Consider the following 22,088-nt stretch of genomic DNA (forward strand, 5'->3'; position numbering starts at 1 on the left):
AAAATTACTAGAGCTAATGAGTGAATTTAGCAAAGTTGCAGGATACAAAATCTATACACCGAAGTCACTTGCATTTCTATATACTAACAATGAAAAATCTAAAAGAGAAATCAAGGAATCAATCCCATTCACCATTGCAACAAAAATAATTAAGTGTCTAGGAATAAACTTACCTAAGGAGACAAAAGAACTGTACCCAGAAAGACACTATAAGACATTATAAGACACTAATGAAAGAAATCAAAGATGACATAAACAGATGGAGAGATATCCCATGTTCCTGGGCAGGAAGAATCAATATTGTGGAAATGACTATACTATCAAATGCAGTCTACAGATTCAGTGTGGCCCCTATCAACTTACCAATGGCATTTTCCACAGAACTAAAACAAAAAATTTCACAATTCATATGGAAACACAAAAGACCCCGAATAGCCAAAGCAGTCTTGAGAAAGAGGAATGGAACTGGAGGCATCAACCTCGCTGACTTCTGACTATATTACAAAGCTACAGTCATCAACACAGTATGGTACTGGCACAAAAACAGAAATATAGATCAGTGGAACAAGATAGCCCAGAAATAAACCCATGCACCCGTGGATACCTTAGTTTGGACAAAGGATGCAAGAATATGCAGTGAGGCAAAAACAGCCTCTTCAATAAATGGTGCTGGGAAAACAGGACAGCTACATGTAAAAGAATGAAATTAGAACACTTCCCAACACCATACATAGAGATAAAATGGATTAAAGATCTAAATGTAAGACCAGAAACTATAAAACTATTAGAGGAAAACATAGGCAGAACACTCTCTGACATAAATCAAAGCAAGATCCTCTATGATCCACCTCCTAGAGTAATGGAAACAAAACAAAAGTAAACAAGTGGGACCTGATTAAACTTAAAAGCTTTTGCACAGCAAAGGAAACTATAAGCAAGGTGAAAAGACAACCTTCAGAATGGGAGAAAATAATAGCAAATGAAACAACTGACAAAGGATTAATTTCCAAAATATATAAGCAGCTCATGCAACTCAATGCCAGCAAAACAAAAAAACCCAATCAAAAAGTGGGACAAAGACTTAAACAGACATTTCTCCAAAGAAGACTAACAAACACATGAAAATGTGTTTGGCTAACAAACACATGAAAAGATGCTCAACGTTGGTCATTATTAGAGAAATGCAAATCAAAACTACAATGAGGTATCACCTCACACTGGCCGGAATGGCCATAATCAAAAAGTCTACAAACAATAAATGCTGGAGAGGGTATGGAGAAAAAGGAACACTCTTGCATTCTTGGTGGGAATGTAAATTGATACAGCCACTATGGAAGACAGTATGGAGATTCCTTAAACAACTAGGAATAAAACCACCATATGACCCAGCAATCTCACACCTAGGCATATACCCTGAGGAAACCAAAATTGAAAAATATACATGTATCGCATTGTCCATTGTAGCACTATTTATAATAGCTAGAACATGGAAGCAACCTAGGTGTCCATCGACAGATGAATGGATAAAGAACTTGTGGTACATATACACAATGGAATATAACTCAGCCATAAAAAGGAACTCATTTGAGTCAGTTCTGATGAGGTGGATGAACCTAGAGCCTATTATACAGAGTGAAGTGAGTCAGAAAGAGAAAGATAAATATTGTATTCTAATGCATATATATGGAATCTAGAAAAATGATACTGAAGAATTTATTTACAGGGAAGCAATGGAGAAAAAGACATAGAAAATAGATTTATGGACATAGGGAGAGGGGAGGAGAGGGTGAGATGTATGGAAAGAGTAACATGGAAACTTACATTACCGTATGTAAAATAGATAGCCAATGGGAATTTGCTGTATGGCTCAGGAAACTCAAACAGGGGCTCTATCAATCTAGAGGGGTGGGATGGGGCGGGAGATGGGAGGAAGATTCAAAAGAGAGGGGACATATGTAATGTCCCTTGTGGCTGTGGCTGATTCACGTTGAGGTTTGATAGAAAACAACAAAATTCTGTAAAGTAATTATCCTTCAATAAAAAAAATTAAAAAATTGACTTTATTTTTTAAAGCACTTTCAGGGTCACAACAGAATTGGTCAGAAAGTCAGAGATTTACCATGTACCTTCTACCCCCCTCACACCACCCCCTCCAGAGTGGTGCAGTCATTAAAATGGATGAACCTACACTGACACATCATTACCACTCAAAATCCACAGTCTATATTAGTATCTATAGTAAATTTTTTTTGTGGATTTTATAAAATAAATTTTTATTGTGGTACAATTGGCAAGTAGCATTATATTAGTTTAAGTTATACAACATGATTCAATATTTGTACACACTGTAAGATGATCACCAACCTAGATAGCATATTTAAAAGCAGAGACATTACTTTGCCAACAAAGGTCTGTCTGGTCAAGGCTGTGGTTTTTCCAGTGGTCAGGTATGGATGTGAGAGTTGGACTGTGAAGAAAGCTGAGCGCTGAAGAATTGATGCTCTTGAACTGTGGTGTTGGAGAAGACTCTTTAGAGTCCCTTGGACTGTAAGGAGATCCAACCAGTCCATCCTAAAGGAGATAAGTCCTGGGTGTTCATTGGAAGGACTGATGCTGAAGCTGAAACTCCAATACTTTGGCCACCTGATGCAAAGAGTTGACTCATTGGAAAAGACCCTGATGCTGGGAGGGATTGGGGGCAGGAGGAGAAGGGGACGACAGAGGATGAGATGGCTGGATGGCATCACCAACTCGATGGGCATGAGTTTGAGTAAACTTCGGGAGTTTGTGATGGACAGGGAGGCCTGGCCTGGCGTGCTGCCATTCATGGGGTCGCAAAGAGTCGGACATGACTGAGCAACTGAACTGAACTGAACTGAAGATGAACACCACAGTAGGTCTAGTTGACATCTGTCATATCACATAGTTACATTTTCTCATGATGAGATCTTTTATGATTTTTCTTTCCACAACTTTCAAATATGAAATTTAGTATTACTAACTATAGTTGCTGTATATTATATCCATGACCCATTTATAACTAGAACTTTGTGCTTTTTGCCGATGTTGCTCCCATCTTTGTCCCATATCTGGTAACCACCATTCTGTTTCTGTATCCAAGAACTCTCTCTTTTCAAGGCTGGACTTGTGAGGTCATGTTATTTGTCTTTGTCTAACTTATTTCATTAGCATAACACTCCCAAGGTCCACCTTTGTTGTTGCAAATGGCAAGATCTTCTTTTTTATGGTAGAATAATATTCCATTGTGTGTGTGTGTGTGTGTGTGTGTGTGTATCATTTATCCACTGATAAACACTTACATTGTTTCCATGTCTTGGCTGTTGTAAATAATGCAGCTATGAACATTGGAGTGCAGGTATTTTTTTGAGTTAATGTTTTCATTTTCTTCAGAGAAATACCCAGAAGTGGAACTGATGGACCATATAGTAGCTTTATCTTTAATTTTTGAGGAAACTCCATACTCTTTCACAGTGGCTGTACCAGTTTACATTTACACCAATGGTGTACCAGAATTCCCTTTTCTCTGCATCCTCACCAATACTTGTTATTTTTTGTCTTTTTCACAATAGTCACTTAAGCTGGTGTTTGGTGATAACTCATTGTGGTTTTTTTTTTTTTTCCCCAATTATTGTTATTAGTTGGAGGCTAATTACTTCACAATATTGTAGTGGCTTTTGCCATACATTGATATGAACCAGCCATGGATTTACTTGTGTTCCCCATCCAGATCCCCCCTCGGCCTCCCTCCCCACCCCATCCCTCTGGGTCATCCCAGTGCACCAGCCCTGAGCACTTGGCTCATGCATCCAACCTGGGCTGGCAATCTGTTTCACACTTGATAATATACATGTTTCGATGCTGTTCTCTCAGATCATCCCACCCTTGCCTTCTCCCATAGAATCCAAAAGTCTGTTCTATACATCTGTGTCTCTTTTTCTGTCTTTCATATAGGGTTATCAGTTACCATCTTTCTAAATTCCATATATATGCGTTAGTATACTGTATTGGTGTTTATCTTTCTGGCTTACTTCACTCTGTATAATGGGCTCCAGTTTCATCCACCTCATTAGAACTGATTCAAATGAATTCTTTTTAATGGCTGAGTAATATTCCATTGTGTGTATGTACCACAGCTTTCTTATCCATTCATCTGCTGATGGACATCTAGGTTGCTTCCATGTCCTGGCTATTACAAACAGTGCTGCGATGAACACTGGGGTGCACGTGTCTCTTTCAGATCTGGTTTCCTCGGTGTGTATGCCCAGGAGTGGGATTGCTGGGTCATATGGCAGTTCTATTTCCAGTTTTTTAAGGAATCTCCACACTGTTCTCCATAGTGGCTGTACTAGTTTGCATTCCTACCAACAGTGTAAGAGGGTTCCCTTTTCTCCACACCCTCTCCAGCATTTACTGCTTGTAGACTTTTGGATAGCAGTCATTCTGACTGGCGTGTAATGATACCTCATTGAGGTTTTGATTTGCATTTCTCTGATAATGAGTGATGTTGAGCATCTTTTCATGTGTTTGTTAGCCATCAGTATGTCTTCTTTGGAGAAATGTCTGTTTAGTTCTTTGGCCCATTTTTTGATTGGGTCATTTATTTTTCTGGAATTGAGCTGCAGGAGTTGCTTGTATATTTTTGAGATTAATCCTTTGTCTGTTGCTTCACTTGCTATTATTTTCTCCCATTCTGAAGGCTGCCTTTTCACCTTGCTTATAGTTTCCTTTGTTGTGCAAAAGCTTTTAAGTTTAATTAGGTCCCATTTGTTTATTTTTGCTTTTATTTCCAATATTCTGGGAGGTGGGTCATAGAGGATCCTGCTGTGACTTATGTCGGAGAGTGTTTTGCCTATGTTCTCCTCTAGGAGTTTTATAGTTTCTGGTCTTACATTTAGATCTTTAATCCATTTTGAGTTTATTTTTGTGTATGGTGCTAGAAACTGTTCTAGTTTCGTTCTTTTACAAGTGGTTGACCAGTTTTCCCAGCACCACTTGTTAAAGAGGTTGTCTTTTGTCCATTGTATATCCTTGCCTCCTTTGTCGAAGGTAAGGTGTCCATAGGTATGTGGATTTATCTCTGGGCTTTCTATTCTGTTCCATTGATCCATATTTCTGTCTTTGTGCCAGTACAATACTGTCTTGATGACTGTGGCTTTGTAGTAGAGCCTGAAGTCAGACAGGTTGATTCCTCCAGTTCCATTCTTCTTTCTCAAGATTGCTTTGGCTATTCAAGGTTTTTTGTATTTCCATACAAATCTCATTGTGGTTTTGATTAATGATTTATGGATCTGTTGGCCACTGTACATCGTCTTTGGAAAAAAATGTCTATTCAAATCTTCTGCCCATTTTTAAATTGACTTGTTTGCTATTGAGTTGTAGGAAGAACTGAACAGTTCTAGAGAAGCTAAAAGCAAAGAAGAAAAGGAAAGATATACCCATCTGAATGCAGAGTTCCAAAGCATAGCTAGGAGAGATAAGAAAGCCTTCCTCAGTGATCAGTGCAAAGAAATAGAGGAAAATAATAGAATAGGAAAGACTAGAGATCATTTCAAGAAAATTAGAGATAGCAAAGGAACATTTCATGCAAAGATGGGCACAATAAAGGATAGAAATGGTATGGACCTAACAGAAGCAGAAGATATTAAGAAGAGGTGGCAAGAATACAAAGAAGAACTATACAAAAAATATCTTCATGACCCAGATAATCACAATGGTGTGATCACTCACCTAGAGCCAGACACCCTGGAATGTGAAGTCAAGTGGGCCTTAGGAAACATCACTATGAACAAAGCTAGTGGAGGTGATGGAATTTGAGCTGAGCTATTTCAAGTCCTAAAAGATGATGCTGTGAAAGTGCTGCACTCAATATGCCAGCAAATTTGGAAAACTCAGCAGTGGCTACAGGAGTGGAAGAGGCCAATTTTCATTCCAATCCCAAAGAAAGGCAATCCCAAAGAATGCTGAAACTACTGCACAATTGTACTCATCTCACACATTAGCAAAGTAATGCTCAAAATTCTCCAAGTGAGGCTTCAACAGTACATGAACTGAGAACTTCTAGATGTTCAAGCTGGATTTAGAAAAGGCACAGGAACCAGAGATCAAATTCTATGATCCAACATCTGCTGGATCATAGAAGAAGCAAGAGAGTTCCAGAAAAAATGTCTACTTCCGCTTTATTGACTATGCCAAAGCCTTTGACCACAACAAACTGTGGAAAATTCTTCAAGAGATGGGAATACCAGACCACCTTACCTGCCTCCTGAGAAATCTGTATGCAGGTCAAGAAGCAACAGTTAGAACGGGACATGGAAAAATTAACTGGTTCCAAATTGAGAAAGGAGTACATCAAGGCTGTGTATTATCACCCTGCTTATTTAACTTATATGCAGAGTACATCATGCGAAATGCAGGGCTGGATGAAGCACAAGCTGGAATTAAGATTGCTGGGAGAAATATCAATAACCTCAGATATGCAGATGACACCACCCTTATGGCAGAAAGCAAAGAGGAACTGAAGAGCCTCTTGATGAAAGTGAAAGAGGAGAGTGAAAAACTTGGCTTAAAACTCAACATTCAAAAAATGAAGATCATGGCATCCAGTCCCATCACTTCATGGCAAATAGATGGGGAAACAATGGAAACAGTGACAGACTTTATTTTTGGGCTCCAGCATCATGGGAGACAGTGAGTGCAACCATGAAATAAAAGACACTTGCTCTTTGGAAGAAAGCTATGACCAACCTAGACAGCATATTAAAAAGCAGACATATTACTTTGCCAACAAAGGTCCATCTAGTCAAAGCTATGGTTTTTCCAGTAGTCATGTTTGTATATGAGAGTTGGGCCATAAAGAAAGCTGAGCACTGAAGAATTGATACTTCTGAACTGTGGTGTTGGAGAAGACTCCTGAGAGTCCCCTGAACTGCAAGGAGATCCAACCAGTCCATCCTAAAGGAAATCAGTCCTGAATATTCATTGGAAGGACTGATGCTGAAGTTGAAGCTCCAATGCTTTTTCCATCTGATGTGAAGAACTGACTCATTTGAAAAGACCCTGATGCTGGGAAAGGTTGAAGGCGAGAGGAGAAAGAGATGACAGAAGATGAGATGGTTGGATGACATGAGTTTGAGCAAGATCCGGGAGTTGGTGATGGACAGCAAAGCCTGGCATGCTGCAGTCCATGGGGCTGCAAAGAGTTGGACATAACTGAGCAACTGAACTCTGTTGTAGGAATTTTTAATAAAATATATTTTGGATATTTAAATACCTTATTGGATATATGCTTTGAAAATATGTTTTCCCATTCAGTAGGTTGCCTTTTCCTTTTGTTGATGGTTACTTTTGCTGTGCGGAAACTTTTTAGTTTGATGTAATCTCACTTGTTTATTTTTGCTCTTTTTCCCTTTTGGTGACACATCCATAAAACGATTGCCAAGACTGATGTCAAGGAGTTTTTAGCCCATGTTGTCCTCTAGAAATTCCATGGTTTTTGATCTTATATTCAAGTCTTTAATGTATTTTGAGTTAATTTTTGCATATGGTGTAAAGTAGTTTTATTCTTTTGCATGTGGCTGCCTAGTTTTCCAATACTATTTTTCAAAGAGACTGTCCTTTCCTCATTATATATTCTTGGATCCTTTGTCATAAATTAATTGGCCGTTTTGTGTGAGCTTATTTCTGGGGTCTCTATTTAGTTCCACTGATATTTATACTTGTTTTTATGCCAGTACCATACTCTTTTGATTACTGTATCTTGGTAATATAGATTGAAATTAGAAAGTGTTAAGCCTCCAGATTTGTAATTCTTTCTCAAGATGGCTTTGGCTATTCTGGGTCTTTTTTGGCCCATACAGATTTTAATATTGTCTGTTATATTTCTGTGAAAATAATATTTTAATAATGGTTACGACCTCTGATATTGCTTTCTAGATGTGTTCTGTGAGCTTCTGGGCCAACTGCTCTCTGTCCAAGGGGAAGGTGGTGAAGCTGATGAGGGGTGGGTGAGGGACTCTGGCTGGCGGAGGAGCATAGGGCTCCGAGGCCCTGGGTGCTGGGTGGGCACTGAGCGGGGTAGGGGTCACACCTTCCTCTGCTTCCCTCCTGACCCCGTTTGTTGCCCAGGCTCAGCAAACAGCTGCTTCCTACATATGCTGGCACTGCAGTTGGCAACCTCAGCCTTTTGAGAGTGGCTTCTTGAAATGACACTTGCTTTTTATCTTCTCAGAAGCCACAGACATCTTGTTGAGGCTGATATCAGCGGTGAAAGTCTAGTTGATAGTATGTCTTCTGATATGATGTGTTGAGGATGGCTCCTCACTTCTGTGATTTCCTCCCAAACCCTTCACCCTAGTCTGATCACAAGAAAAGCAGCCAAGTCCCAACAGTGGAATGTCTATAAAACGCCTGGTCAGCACCCCTCAAAACTGCCAAGGTCACCAGAAACTAGGAAAGTCTGAGACACTGTCAGCCAAGAGAACCCTAAATGTCATGTGTCCTGATGAGCTCCTGGGACAGAAAAAGGACGCTGAGTGAAAAGCAGCACAGGGGGCTGCTATGCAGAATAAGCATGTTTAATGATCCCATCATTCCCAGGACCTTTGTAAAGACTCGGAAGAGCGGCGTTAGAGAATAACCTTGTCTGATTCAATACGCACTTTTGGGGCCCAGTAGCCAACTGGGGTCTTCCCATCGCCGCCATCAATGACATGAAGAAGTCCCCAGAGATTATCAGTGGGCGGATGACATTTGCCCTCTGCTGTTACTCGCTCACGTTCATGAGATTCGCCTACAAGGTGCAGCCTCGGAACTGGCTCCTGTTTGCCTGCCACGCCACCAACGAAGTAGCCCAGCTCATCCAGGGAGGACGGCTGATCCGGCACGAGATGTCTAAAAAGGCATCAGCGTAACAATAGGAAATGAAGAACCGGCCTTTGAAGGGACTGCATCGCCAGCTGCCGTTGCCCGCGTCATGGATTCCACCATCATGAATAGTCTTGCTGAGGAGAATACGCAGAATGCTATTTTTACTAATCAGACTATTTTTCTAGACATAGCAGAGTCCGTAAACCAGCTCTCTGCTGCCTTACGAGTACTGAATATTTTCCTTCTCTTCAGAAAGAGTAGCACAAATATGCAATCAAGTTAATAATTCTCAATGAAGGTTTTATCTGCAGTAATATGTGTATTATCTATTAGAATATACTTAGTGAAAAACTGAAGAGAACAAACTTTGTGACCATTAGCATTAAGTGCTCAGAAGTCGTGTCCTTTAATGGCCGTGACCCAGCCGGCAGCTGGCCGCATGCCCAGAGCACATTGCCAGTGTTTGGAGATTTGGAGAGCTATTTGTACTTCCGTGCAGTGTGTATATTGAAATGCTATAAATTAATGGCAATAAATGATTTAAATATTTGTCAAATAAAAAAAAAAAAAAGCAGCACAGCCTGGATGAACTGGACTTGAGCTGATAGCGTCAGTGTGGCTCACCAATGTAACAGGTACACCACACGAAAGCGAGGCTTAAACATCCAGGGAAACCGCGCAGGCGCTTAAGGGAACTCCCGGACTGAAATCTAAAAGCTGTTTTAAAAATTAAATCTATTTAAGATGAAACCCATCGTTCTCACAGGATCTGGTTGTACACAGCTCCTGTCTTATACATGGGAGAGACCCTTGGCAGAGAAGCCGCCAGCTAACGCTGTGTTCACACTGAGCCCTGCTGCCCCGAGCCCCGCCCCTGTGGCACCAGGCACCCTGGCCCTTCTCTGTGCCCATTGGGGCCCTGGTTCTGCTCAGCTTGGGGACTGTGCCCACAGAGGCCCTCGTTTGCCTGCAGGAGGGGTAATTGCTCCCCGAGAGATGTGTCTGGTGGTGCTCCTCGCTCCCTCAAGCCTCAGCGTCCACCCCAGGGGACGGACTCTTTTTAAAGGTCAGCAGCAGACAAAGGAGCCACTGAACTGGGAGATGGGCTTCAGGTTATGTCTAGTCTTCCACCAGAGGAAGAATTTCTTGTATTTTTCCGTGAAAATGTAAACGTCGTCTCTTTAGGACAGGAGCTGAGCAGAGGATCACTACGGACATTCACAGTGAGTAACTCTGTCCTTGTCTCTTCATGCCTTTGGGACCACCTTCCCTAGTTTTCCTTTTGATGTTTCTGCAAAAGACAGATTTGTTTTTGTCCTGACCTATTTTATTGTGGAAAAAAGTGATGCCAAAATTGCTTTGCTTCTCTTTCACCACCCCAGCCTGAAACTAACATTCCAGGAATCTGCAGCACATCTGCTTGTCTGTGACCTATCTTTGTCCCAGATCAGTAGGAGGAAGGAACCCAGCAGTGTGGCTAGGTTTCTAAACAGGTCAAGCTCTTTAAGAAAAACCAGGTCCTGAGGCCCCTGAGCCAGCTGGGGTTCCATGAATCGGAGGTGAAGCTCGGCGGGCAGCCAGCCAACATAGCCAGAGGGGACGCAGGTGGCTCAGCTGTGGCCAGGGGGGCTTTGGGGGCGCATGCCTACGAATGGCAGGTGACTGCTAAGAAGGGGTGTGTGTGGCGTGTGGCACTGGACAGGGCCCACAGTGACCAGCAACGGGAACCCGTCCTGCACCTCAGCGGCACCTCAGCTCTGCAGGGGTGGGAGCAGTGAGGGTGAGAGGGCTAGAGGAGTGGCTGGCAAGGCCACCTGGCGGCCAGCTCCCTCCCCGCCCTGGAGCTTCACCACGGATTGCAGCTGAGGACACACATCTGCAAATCACATGTCTTTGCGTGTATTCCACAGGAATGACAAGCCTTCCTGTGTTGTTGACACTTGTTTCCAGGTAGGGTTAGGGTTCAGCCCTCCTAAACCCCCAGGGCAGGTCATAACATCCTCTGGGGCTGCCTGGGGCTGCCTGGGGCTGGCAACAGGGAGGCAGGCATGGTGGCCTCTCTTCCCCTGAGCACACTGATCTAACTGCTCACAGGCACAAGGAAGATGGTCTCTTCAACTGAACTGGACTCAGGGAGGCCTGGTGGTCCCAGAGGGCTGGGGGACAGGTGTGCTAGGCTGTGGGGGCGGCCACGGAGCTGGGTTAGCGTAAAAGCTGGGGGTCCTGTGGCCATGTTGACCTGTGTGTGTCCTTCCTTCCTGTGTCCCAGCCCCCAGTCCAGCCTGCCCCTCACCCAGGTGGGGAGTGAGGGATGGAGTCAGAACCACGAGCCCTGATGACACAGACTCCTCGGTCTCACTGAGTCTGCCCCACCTGAGGGCGCAGCCGGGAGTAGCCCAGGCAGGGCTGGGCAGCTGCGATTGCAAGTAATGGGCTGTGGCCAGATCCGTCCACAGCTGACTCCAACAGCTGAGGGTGACCTTCCCCAAAGAGCTAGCGCCTTTGTGCTCTCGGCCGCTCATTCCCCTCCAAGACCCTGTACTCCCTTGTGAGCACCCACTTTGCAGCTGGCAAGGGTAAAACTTCCCTCCCTTCTCTAATCCCCGACCCAGTTGACTGGGTTTTCCTTTTGGGAACCTGGAGTTCTGTGCCGGCCTTGATAGGGACCACCCCACACTGTGGTGGGCCCAGAACACATGCAGTAGACAGCTTCCACATCTCTGGCTGCTGCAGGAAGTGTTCAAAACCAAAGCAAGGAGGACCAGACTTCCCTTTTGTGTGGGCCAGGGAGGGGTGGAGGTGGTCGTGAGATGGGGTGTCTGTGGGCCTGATGGGGGCCACCAGGGGGCAGAGTGGAGTACCTTCCGCGAAGGTCTCCCTGGGTGCTGGGACCTTGGCTGGTATCTTAATTATGCGCTTTCCGCAGCAAAGCTGCAAACAGCAAACTTTGCGCAGCACTGCCTCCCCCACCCCATGTCTCCTGTGCCAGGTCGGCCGTGTCCTAGAGGCTGCAAGGGCTCGACCACGGCATGGACACACACAACCGCTCAGCTGTGGAGGTGTTTGCCCTGCAGAGTTTCTCAGAGGAGCCTGGGCTCCGGCGTCTCTTCCTGGTCTTGTTCCTCCTTCTTTTTCTGGGGGCTCTTGCAGGGAACACCCTCATTGTCACGGCCATCAGCCTGTACCCAGGCCTCCATACCCCAATGTACTTCTTTCTCACCAACCTGGCCGTTTTAGACATCGTCTGCACGTCTACAGTTCTCCCCAAATTGCTGGAGAACCTGGCGGTCAAGGGTGGCACCATTTCCTATCAGGGATGCCTGACTCAGCTCTTCTTCCTGACCTGGTTTCTGGGGGCCGAGCTGCTGCTGCTGACGGTCATGGCCTACGACCGCTACGTGGCCATCTGCCGCCCGCTGCACTACAGCTCGTGGATGGGCCGGCCTGTCTGCGCCCTGCTGGCCGGCAGCGTGTGGGCAGTCAGTGCGATCAGCACGTCCGTGCACACAGCCCTGATGACAAGGCTGACATTCTGCGGCCCCAATCAGATCCAGCATTTTCTCTGTGAAGTCCCCACGCTGCTGCGGCTTTCCTGCAGCCCAACCACGCTGAACAACGTCATGATAGTAGTCGCGGACGTCTACTTCGGGGTGGTCAACTTCCTGCTCACCATGGCGTCCTACTGCTGCGTCATCGCCAGCATCCTGCGCATGCGCTCGGCCTCGGGCAAGCAGCGCGCCTTCTCCACCTGCTCCTCCCACCTCCTGGTGGTCACCTTGTACTACTCCACCGTCATCTGCACCTACATCCTCCCGGGGTCCGGCTCCTCGTTGGAAAATGGCAAAGTTGTCGCCGTGCTGTACACAGTCGTCAGCCCCACCCTGAACCCCCTCATCTACTCACTGCGGAACAAGGATGTCAAGGTGGCGCTCAGGCAAGTGTTTTTCGGAGTCCAGTAAAGAAGGGAAGTGGCTGATGTGGACTTTGCAGGCCAAGCAGCGAGTTTCAAAATAGGACGTTGAGAGTCTGATGCAAGAGGCAAAGAGCGAGAAGGTAGCTGATGTGATAGACTTACCTGTAATGGAGAAATGGCCACCCACTGTAGTCTTCTTGCCTGGAGAATCCCATGGACAGAGGAGCCTGGTGGGCTACAGTCCATGGGGTCACAGAGAGTCGGACCCGACTGAGGGACAACACTTTACCTGTAATGTGTGATTCTGGGGGCGCTGCCGGTGTTCCAGGCGGTCCTTAACTAAGCGTTCCAAAGCCCTAAGGATGGATGCTATCAGGGCTTCAACGTGGGGGGGGGGGGTGTTAAAGGGGTAATGGGAGAGATAGCAGGGGTGAGGAGGAAGGGCAGGAGGCAGGCAGAGTCCCTCAGCCCCCGCTCCAGCACCTTGCTGACTAGTTTTCCCAGCACCTGGCACCTGGTGCTGTGGCTGGCCCCTTCCCATTCCTGGGCCAGGGGTCATGTGCTGGGGAGTTCCAGGAGTCAGACTCACCCAATGTGCACACTGCCTGGTACTTTCTGATGTGGGGCCCCCCAAGCCCCGATTCTCCAATCAGACACCCCTTGGCATGTGGGGAAAACACAAGATGCGGTGCTCTTCGCCATGTCTGGGAGCTCCTAGTCCTGGCTCCCAGGGACGGAGAGAGACAGCGGAATCCAGCCTTCCACCTAATGACCTGCAGAAGGAGGTGTGGTTTTATTTACTTTTTCTTCTTTAAGAAAAGGGCACATTTATCCTTAATAGTTGCAGGGTACCAAATGTGGAGCTGCAGTTACTGCCTCAGTGCTGAACCCCAGGCCCACTGCTGTGAGTGCTTATGTGACACTGGACCTCAGAGGCATCCCTGGTAGACCTGGAGGTCCTCAAGGGCTTGCATGACAGGTGAAAGACCACCTTCAGCCCCAGCCAAGTGGATCATTTGATGCAGATACAAGAAAAAATGAGAGAAAGAAAAAAACCTTTTTCTTGTGATGAGAACTTTTGGGATCTACAACCTCAGCAGCTTCCCAGTGTACCTGACACTTGTGTTCCTGTATGTTCATCCCAGGACTTGCTTATAACTGCAAGCTTGTGACTTTTGACCCCCTTCCTTCTACCCCCAGTCCCACCCCTGCCTCCAGTAACCTCAAATCTGATCTCTTTCTCTATGAGTTTGTAAGGGTTTTTAGATTCCACGTTTAAGTGAGATCATACAGTATATATCTCTGTCTGACTTACTTCACTTAGCATAATGCCCTCAATGTCCCTTCATGCTGTAGCAAATGGTAGGATTTCCTTCCTTTTAAAGAAAGATTTTTCTTATATATATTTTTTCTTACACTACATTTGACAGAGTGATGTCATTTCCTTTGGGTATATGCCCATAAGTGGTGTGCTGGATCTTATGATAACTCTCTATTTAATTTTTGAGGACCCTCCATACTGTTCCATGGTGATGGAACCAATTTACAGTCCTGCCAGAAGTGAACCAAGATTCCCTTTTGTCCACATCCCTGCGAGCATCTGTTATCTCTTTGTTTTGTTTAATGGTAGCTATTCTAACAGGTGTGGAGTGGTGCCTTATTGTGGTTTTTATTTTCATTCCCTAGTGGTCAGTGATGTTGACTATCTGTTCACATATCTCTCGTCCATTCGAATATCTTCTTTGGAAAAAAATGTCTATTCAGGTCCTTTGTTCATTTAATTTGAATTCATTTTTCATTTGGATTGCTTGTTCGCTATTGAGTTTTATCAGGTCTTTACAAATTTTGGGTATCAGCCCTTTATCAGATATATGATTTACAAATATTTTCTCCCACTCAGTAGGTTACGTTTTCAAGTTGACTGTTTCTTTTGTTGTGCAGAAACCTTTAGTTTGATATAGTCCAACTTGTTTATTTTTTATTTTGTTGCTTGTGCTTTAGGTGTCATATCCAAAAAGATCATTGCCAAGACCTATGGCAAGGAATTTGTTTCCTATGTTTTCATCTAAGAATTTTATGGCCTCAGGTCTTTCAGGTTTTATATGTAAATCTTCAACCCATTTTGAGTTAATTTTTTGAGTAGTGTAAGAAAATTGTTCAGTTTTATTGTTTTGCATGTGGTTTGGTAACATCTTTTATAACTTTGGCTATTAGGAATAGAGCTTTTATGAATATATATATATATATATACACACACACACACACACACACAGACACACACACACACACACACACCTGTTTTTGTTTCTGGTGGCTCAGTGGTAAAGAATCCACCTGCCAAGCAGGAGACATGGGTTCGACCCTTGGTCAGGAAGATCCACTGGAGAAAGAAATGGCTACTCACTCCAGTATCTTGCCTGGGAAATCACATGGACAGAGGAGCCTGGCAGGCTGCAGTCTGAGGTGTCGCAGAGTCGGACATGACTGAACCTTTGTTTCTTTTCAGTAAGTAATTATGAGCAGAATTACTGGGCCGAAGTTTTGTATTTTTTAGTCTCATAAGAAACTACCACTCTTTATTTCAAAGTGGTTGTACCATGTTTTCCTCCCAGAGCGGTGAGTGAGAGTTCTGGTTGCCTCATATGTTTTAGTGCTGGACAGAATGGCGTGTAAACAACTGAAATCTCATTATGTCATCCCCCTGCTTAGAATATTGAGTAGCTTCCTCTTGCTGATGGGATGAAATTGGATTTTTGTTTCATTCTGCATGGATACAGTGTTAAAAGTTCCCCTTACCTTCTGCTTTAGCAGCATCCCGCACACTCTCATATATCTTTTCATTTTCAGTAAGTTCAGAGTGTGGTCTAACTTCCTGATTTCTTGAATGACTGGTGCTGCTCAGGAATGCATTATGTTTCAAAGTGTCTGAACATTTTGCAGGCAGGTGTATGTATATTATTGACTTCTAACTCAATTTCACTGTGGTCAGCACACATTATTTCTGTGACTTAAATCCTTTAACATTTGTTGAAACTTATTTTATGATCTAGTATATGGTCTTTCATGGTAAGTGTTTTGATGTCCTCAAAAAGAATGTGTCTTCTGTTATTGGGTAGAGTATTATGTAAGAACGAATGAAGTCAAGTGGTCATGGTGTTCAGGTTGCTGTATCCTTGCTGTTGTTCTCTTTACTTCTGCTATCAATTACTGAGAAAGGAAATTTGAAATCTCCCTCTATAATTGCAGGTTTATCTATTTCCCCATGAAGTTCTATCAATTATTACCTCATATATTTCAAAAGTCTGTAATTGGGTATGTAAAAATTTAAGGATTTTATGTCATATTAATTAACTGTTTCAAATTTTATTCTAACCCTTTATTATTAGGTGACCTTCTTTATCCCTGGCAATACTTTTTGCTCTGAAATGAACACTGTCTGATATTAACATCATCACTCTAGTCTTCTTTTGACTGTCATTAACATAGAATATCTTTTTCCATCCTTTTACTTACAATGTACTTGTGCCTTTATATTTAAAGTGCTTTTCTGAGTGGGCAGCATGGTTTTTTATGCCAATCTAAAACTCTCTGCCTTTTAATTGGGATATTTTGACCATTTACATATAATGTAACTATTTCACTTTCATATTTGAAAGATGTTTTTGCTAGGCATGGATTTCCTAGGATTTTTTCTTTCAGTACTTTAGTGATGTTGACCTGTTTTTTTTTTAAAAATAGGTTTGGTTTTAACAAGAAATTTACTATTATCTTTGTGCCTTTATACAGAACATATACTTGTGATTTGAAATTAACTTGAGTGATTATTTTATTAATGTGTTCCTCCTGCAATAGGCTGTAATTTCACTAAAGGTAGAGGTCATGTATATTTTCTCTTACTGTTATATCTTAAATAGATACCATAGTCTCTGGTACATAATAGAGGATCAATCAGTGCTGTGGGTTGCATGAATACATTTGCTGTAATTAATGGTCTATACAGTTTATCCAGACATTGGACAGTGATAAAGTGTAGATCAAAAAAAGCTAAAGGCAAAGGAGAAAAGGTAAGATATACCCATCTGAATGCAGAGTTCCAAAGAATATCAAGGAAAGATAAGAAAGCCTAAGTGATCAATGCAAAGAAATAGAGGACAACATAGAATGGGAAAGGCTAGAGATCTCTTCAAGAAAATTAGAGATACTAAGGGAAAATTTCATGAAAAGATGGGCATAATAAAGAACAGAAGTGTTATGGACCTAACAGAAGCAGAAGATATTAAGAAGAGGTGGCAAGAATGCACAGAAGAACTATACAAAAAAGATCTTCATGACCCAGATAACCACAGTGGTGTGATCACTCACCTAGAGCCAGACATCCTGGAATACAAAGTCAAATAGGCCTTAGGAACCATCACTATGAACAAAGGTAGTGGAGGTGATGGAATTCCAGTTGAGCTATTTCAAATCCCAAAAGATGTTGCTATGAAAGTGCTGCACTCAATACACCAGCAAAATTGGAAAACTCAGCAGTGGTCACAGGACTGGAACAGGTCAGTTTTCATTCCAATCCCAAGGAATGCTCAAACTACCACACAGTTGCACTCATATCACATGCTAGAAAAGTAATGCTCAAAATTCTTCAAGTGAGGCTTCAACAGTATATGAACCATGAACTTTAAGATGTTCAAGCTTGATTTAGAAAAGGCAGAGGAACCAGAAATCAAATTACCAACATCCACTGAATCATAGAAAAAGCAAGAGAGTTCCAGAAAAACATCTACTTCTGTTTTATTGACTATGCCAAAACCTTTGACTGTGTGGATCACAACAAACTGTGGAAAATTCTGAAAGAGATAGGAATACCAGACCACCTTACCTGCCTCCTGAGAAATCTATTTGCAGGTCAATAAGCAACAGTTAGAACTGGACATGGATATTGTGAAATGAGTATACTACCCAAAGCAATCTATAGATTCAATGCAATCACTATCAAGGTACCAATGGTATTTTTCACAGAACTAGAACAAATAATTTCACAATTTGTGTGGAAATACAAAAAACCTCGAATAGCCAAAGCAATCTTGAGAAAGAAGAATGGAACTGGAGGAATCAACCTGTCTGACTTCAGGCTCTACTACAAAGCCACAGTCATCAAGACAGTATTGTACTGGCACAAAGACAGAAATATGGATCAATGGAACAGAATAGAAAGCCCAGAGATAAATCCACATACCTATGGACACCTTACCTTCGACAAAGGAGGCAAGGATATACAATGGACAAAAGACAACCTCTTTAACAAGTGGTGCTGGGAAAACTGGTCAACCACTTGTAAAAGAACGAAACTAGAACAGTTTCTAACACCATACACAAAAATAAACTCAAAATGGATTAAAGATCTAAATGTAAGACCAGAAACTATAAAACTCCTAGAGGAGAACATAGGCAAAACACTCTCCGACATAAGTCACAGCAGGATCCTCTATGACCCACCTCCCAGAATATTGGAAATAAAAGCAAAAATAAACAAATGGGACCTAATTAAACTTAAAAGCTTTTGCACAACAAAGGAAACTATAAGCAAGGTGAAAAGGCAGCCTTCAGAATGGGAGAAAATAATAGCAAGTGAAGCAACAGACAAAGGATTAATCTCAAAAATATACAAGCAACTCCTGCAGCTCAATTCCAGAAAAATAAATGACCCAATCAAAAAATGGGCCAAAGAACTAAACAGACATTTCTCCAAAGAAGACATACTGATGGCTAACAAACACATGAAAAGATGCTCAACATCACTCATTATCAGAGAAATGCAAATCAAAACCTCAATGAGGTATCATTACACGCCAGTCAGAATGACTGCTATCCAAAAGTCTACAAGCAGTAAATGCTGGAGAGGGTGTGGAGAAAAGGGAACCCTCTTACACTGTTGGTGGGAATGCAAACTAGTACAGCCACTATGGAGAACAGTGTGGAGATTCCTTAAAAAACTGGAAATAGAACTGCCATATGACCCAGCAATCCCACTCCTGGGCATACACACCGAGGAAACCAGATCTGAAAGAGACACGTGCACCCCAGTGTTCATCGCAGCACTGTTTGTAATAGCCAGGACATGGAAGCAACCTAGATGCCCATCAGCAGGTGAATGGATAAGGAAGCTGTGGTACATATACATCATGGAATATTACTCAGCCATTAAAAAGAATTCATTTGAATCAGTTCTAATGAGGTGGATGAAACTGGAGCCCATTATACAGAGTGAAGTAAGCCAGAAAGATAAACACCAATACAGTATACTAACGCATATATATGGAATTTAAAAAGATGGTAATGATAACCCTATATGAAAGACAGAAAAAGAGACAGGGATGTGTAGGACAGACTTTTGGACTCTGTGGGAGAAGGCGAGGGTGAGATGTTCTGAGAGAATAGCATTGAAACAAGTATATTATCAAGTGTGAAACCAATCACCAGCCCAGGTTGGATGCATGAGACAAGTGCTCAGGGCTGGTGCACTGGGAAGACCCAGACGGATGGGATAGGGAGGGAGGTGGGAGGGGGGATCGGGATGGGGAACACATGTAAATCCATGGCTGATTCATGTCAATGTATGACAAAAACCACTACAATATTGTAAAGTACTTAAACTCCAACTAATAAAAATAAATGGAAAAAAAAAAAAAACCCAAAACTGGACATGGAACATTGGACTGGTTCCAAATCGGGAAAGGAGTACATCAAGGCTGTATATTGTCACCCTACTTATTTAACTTATAATATGCAGAGTGCATCTTGCAAAATGCTGGATTGGATGAAGCACAAACTGGAATCAAGGTTGCCGGGAGAAATATCAATAACCTTACATATGCAGATGACACCACCCTTATGGCAGAAAGTGAAGAAGAACTAAAGAGCCTCTTAATGAAAGTGAAAGAGGACAGTGAAAAAGTTGGCTTAAAACTCAACATTTCAACAAACAAAGATCATGGCATCTGGTCCCATCACTTCATGGCAAATAGATAGGGAAACAGTGGAAACAGTGACAGACTTTACTTTTGGGGGCTCCAAAATCACTTCAGATGATGACTGCAGTCATGAAATTGAAAGACGCTTGCTCCTTGGAAGAAAAGCTATGACAAACCTAGACAGCATATTCAAAAGCAGAGACATTACTTTGCTGACAAGGGTCCATCTAGTCAAAGCTATGGTTTTTCCAACAGTCATGTATGGATGTGAGAGTTGGACTACAAGCTAAGCTCCAAAGAATTGATGCTTTTGAACTGTGGTGTTGGAGAAGACTCTTGAGAGTTCCTTGGACAGCAAGGAGATCCAACCAGTCCATCCTAAAGGAAATCAGTCCTGAATGTTCATTGGAAGTACTGATGCTGAATCTGAACTCCAATACTTTGGCCACCTGATGTGAAGAACTGACTCATTTGAAATGACCTTGATGCTGGGAAAGATTGAAGGCAGGAGGAGAAGGGGATGACAGAGGATGAGATGGTTGGATGGTATCACTGACTCAGTGGACATGAGTTTGAGCAAACTTCGGGAGTTGATGATAGACAGGGAAGATGGGTATGCTGCAGTCCATGGGGTCGCAAAGAGTCGGACACGACTGAGCAACTGAAATGAAGTCAACTGAAGAGGTCAAAGGAGCAAAGTGCACAGTACCAAAGCCTGAACCACATATTCAGGTGTTTCTCTCCCAGCCCTTTGAAAGGAGATCTGTCTTTGAAGTCTTCAGTATGTAGACATGGAAGGGAGACAGTTGCATGAGAAGGGTGGAGATGATGATGGAACATTCTCTGAAAGCAGGACAGAAAATCACGTGCATCACATTACATGGAACTCCCAGGAAGGGTGGAGTTGGGGGCATCAAATAGGGCATGTGTGAAAGTCTTTGCAAGTGCTGAACCCATCTGGATCCTTGGTAAGCTGGTGCTGCTCCCCCTGCAGTGGGACAGGGTGGCCCCAAGGCACACCGTCCAGGAGTCCATCGTTGACCATAACACACACTTTCCATTGGTGTTCTTATTTACCTGAATTATAAGTAGCTTCTCAACCCAAACACCTATCATCAGCCATTAGCAGTCATTGGCTGACTGCCTTGGGTGGGCTTCCTAGACCAGACCCAGAGGTAGCACTTTGTGCAAGAGGTTTATTAAGCAGATTCTCCAGGGAAACCATGTAGGGAAGGAGATGAAGTGAAGCATGAATGTGATTGATTTCAGGTGAAGTTTCAGCCTGATCCCACAGGGAGCTCTGGTGCATAAAACTGGCAAAAGTAAGGGCAGTGGGATTTCATTCTGCCACTCTGACCAGTCACTGTTCACTGGCTGTGGGACTGGAATGTAAATATGCAAGACATCCTGTTCTCATGTGCAGTGATGTGGCTCAGGAACTGAGGTGTAGTCCTCTGAGGGAAGTGGAGGTCCAGTTAGGAGGGAAGCATTCAGGAGCCAGGCGCACGGAGAGAACGAGGCAGAGCTGCGGCTGTGTCTGTGAGCCGCCACTTCACACCTGCCAAATGTGTGCTGTGTGAATTCCTAGGAAGGGCACAGATGTGGCCAGGCCTTCACTGCATCCCTGAGGCTAAGCTGGGGTTTGATGTCAGACTCTGATCGACAAATTTCTAACGAATGCATGGATGTTTGGACCCCCTGCTGGAATAAAATTTGTTATGAGTCAAGGGGATCAGCTTGGATGATTAGCAGGATTGTGGGATCAAGGATAATACAGGGCGCACATGGGGGTGGGAAGTGGTGAGGGGAGAGGCCGCAGTGTTCCTCCTGGGGGGTGTCAAAGAACTAAAAAACCTGGGTCCACCCTGGGAGAAGTGAGTGTCTGTGCCCCTGAGGCAGACCGTTTTGTCTTGGTATGTCTGTAGGTCCTGACATGGTCTTGTAACTTGGCTGGACTCCTCCCAGCTGCGAGTGTGCTCCAACTTGCCCAGTGACCCACATGGAGCCATGCCTGTTTGTGCTCCCAGAGGCAGGTCTGCTGATATCAGACCAACTCTGGATCCTGAAGCAACCCTGGGACCTAGCTCCACTCAGGCTGCAGTAGAGGGAGTCCTGACTCTACAGGAACCTGGCAGAAGACACCCTTCTTTGTGCCTTGAGCCTACCTCAAACCCAGTCTTGGCTATGCTTCCTGAAAGCAGCCCTGTGACTCAGCACCACCTCCTCTCAGCTGCATCTGGGGGAATCTTGCCTGCCCAAGTCACACACATCTGTGAACCTGATAGCACTGTCTGCAGACTGTCTGCAGACCCTGAACAGAT

General features: G+C 43.6%; 1 protein-coding gene and 1 pseudogene across 1 annotated transcript; both read left to right on the forward strand.

Annotated features, from left to right (window-relative positions):
• The first annotated feature begins 8,645 nt into the window (after positions 1-8,645).
• On the forward strand, positions 8,646-9,458 carry LOC139035915 (mitochondrial pyruvate carrier 1 pseudogene; annotated as a pseudogene).
• Positions 9,459-11,915: 2,457 nt separating this feature from the next.
• LOC110128944 (olfactory receptor 13A1-like) lies at positions 11,916-12,845 on the forward strand. The gene has a single exon (XM_020880013.2). The coding sequence runs from the start codon at positions 11,916-11,918 to the stop codon at positions 12,843-12,845; it is 930 nt and encodes a 309-aa protein (XP_020735672.2).
• The last annotated feature ends 9,243 nt before the right edge of the window (positions 12,846-22,088 follow it).

Source organism: Odocoileus virginianus, chromosome 7, assembly GCF_023699985.2.
Source record: "Odocoileus virginianus isolate 20LAN1187 ecotype Illinois chromosome 7, Ovbor_1.2, whole genome shotgun sequence".
Taxonomy (NCBI): Eukaryota; Metazoa; Chordata; class Mammalia; order Artiodactyla; family Cervidae; genus Odocoileus; species Odocoileus virginianus.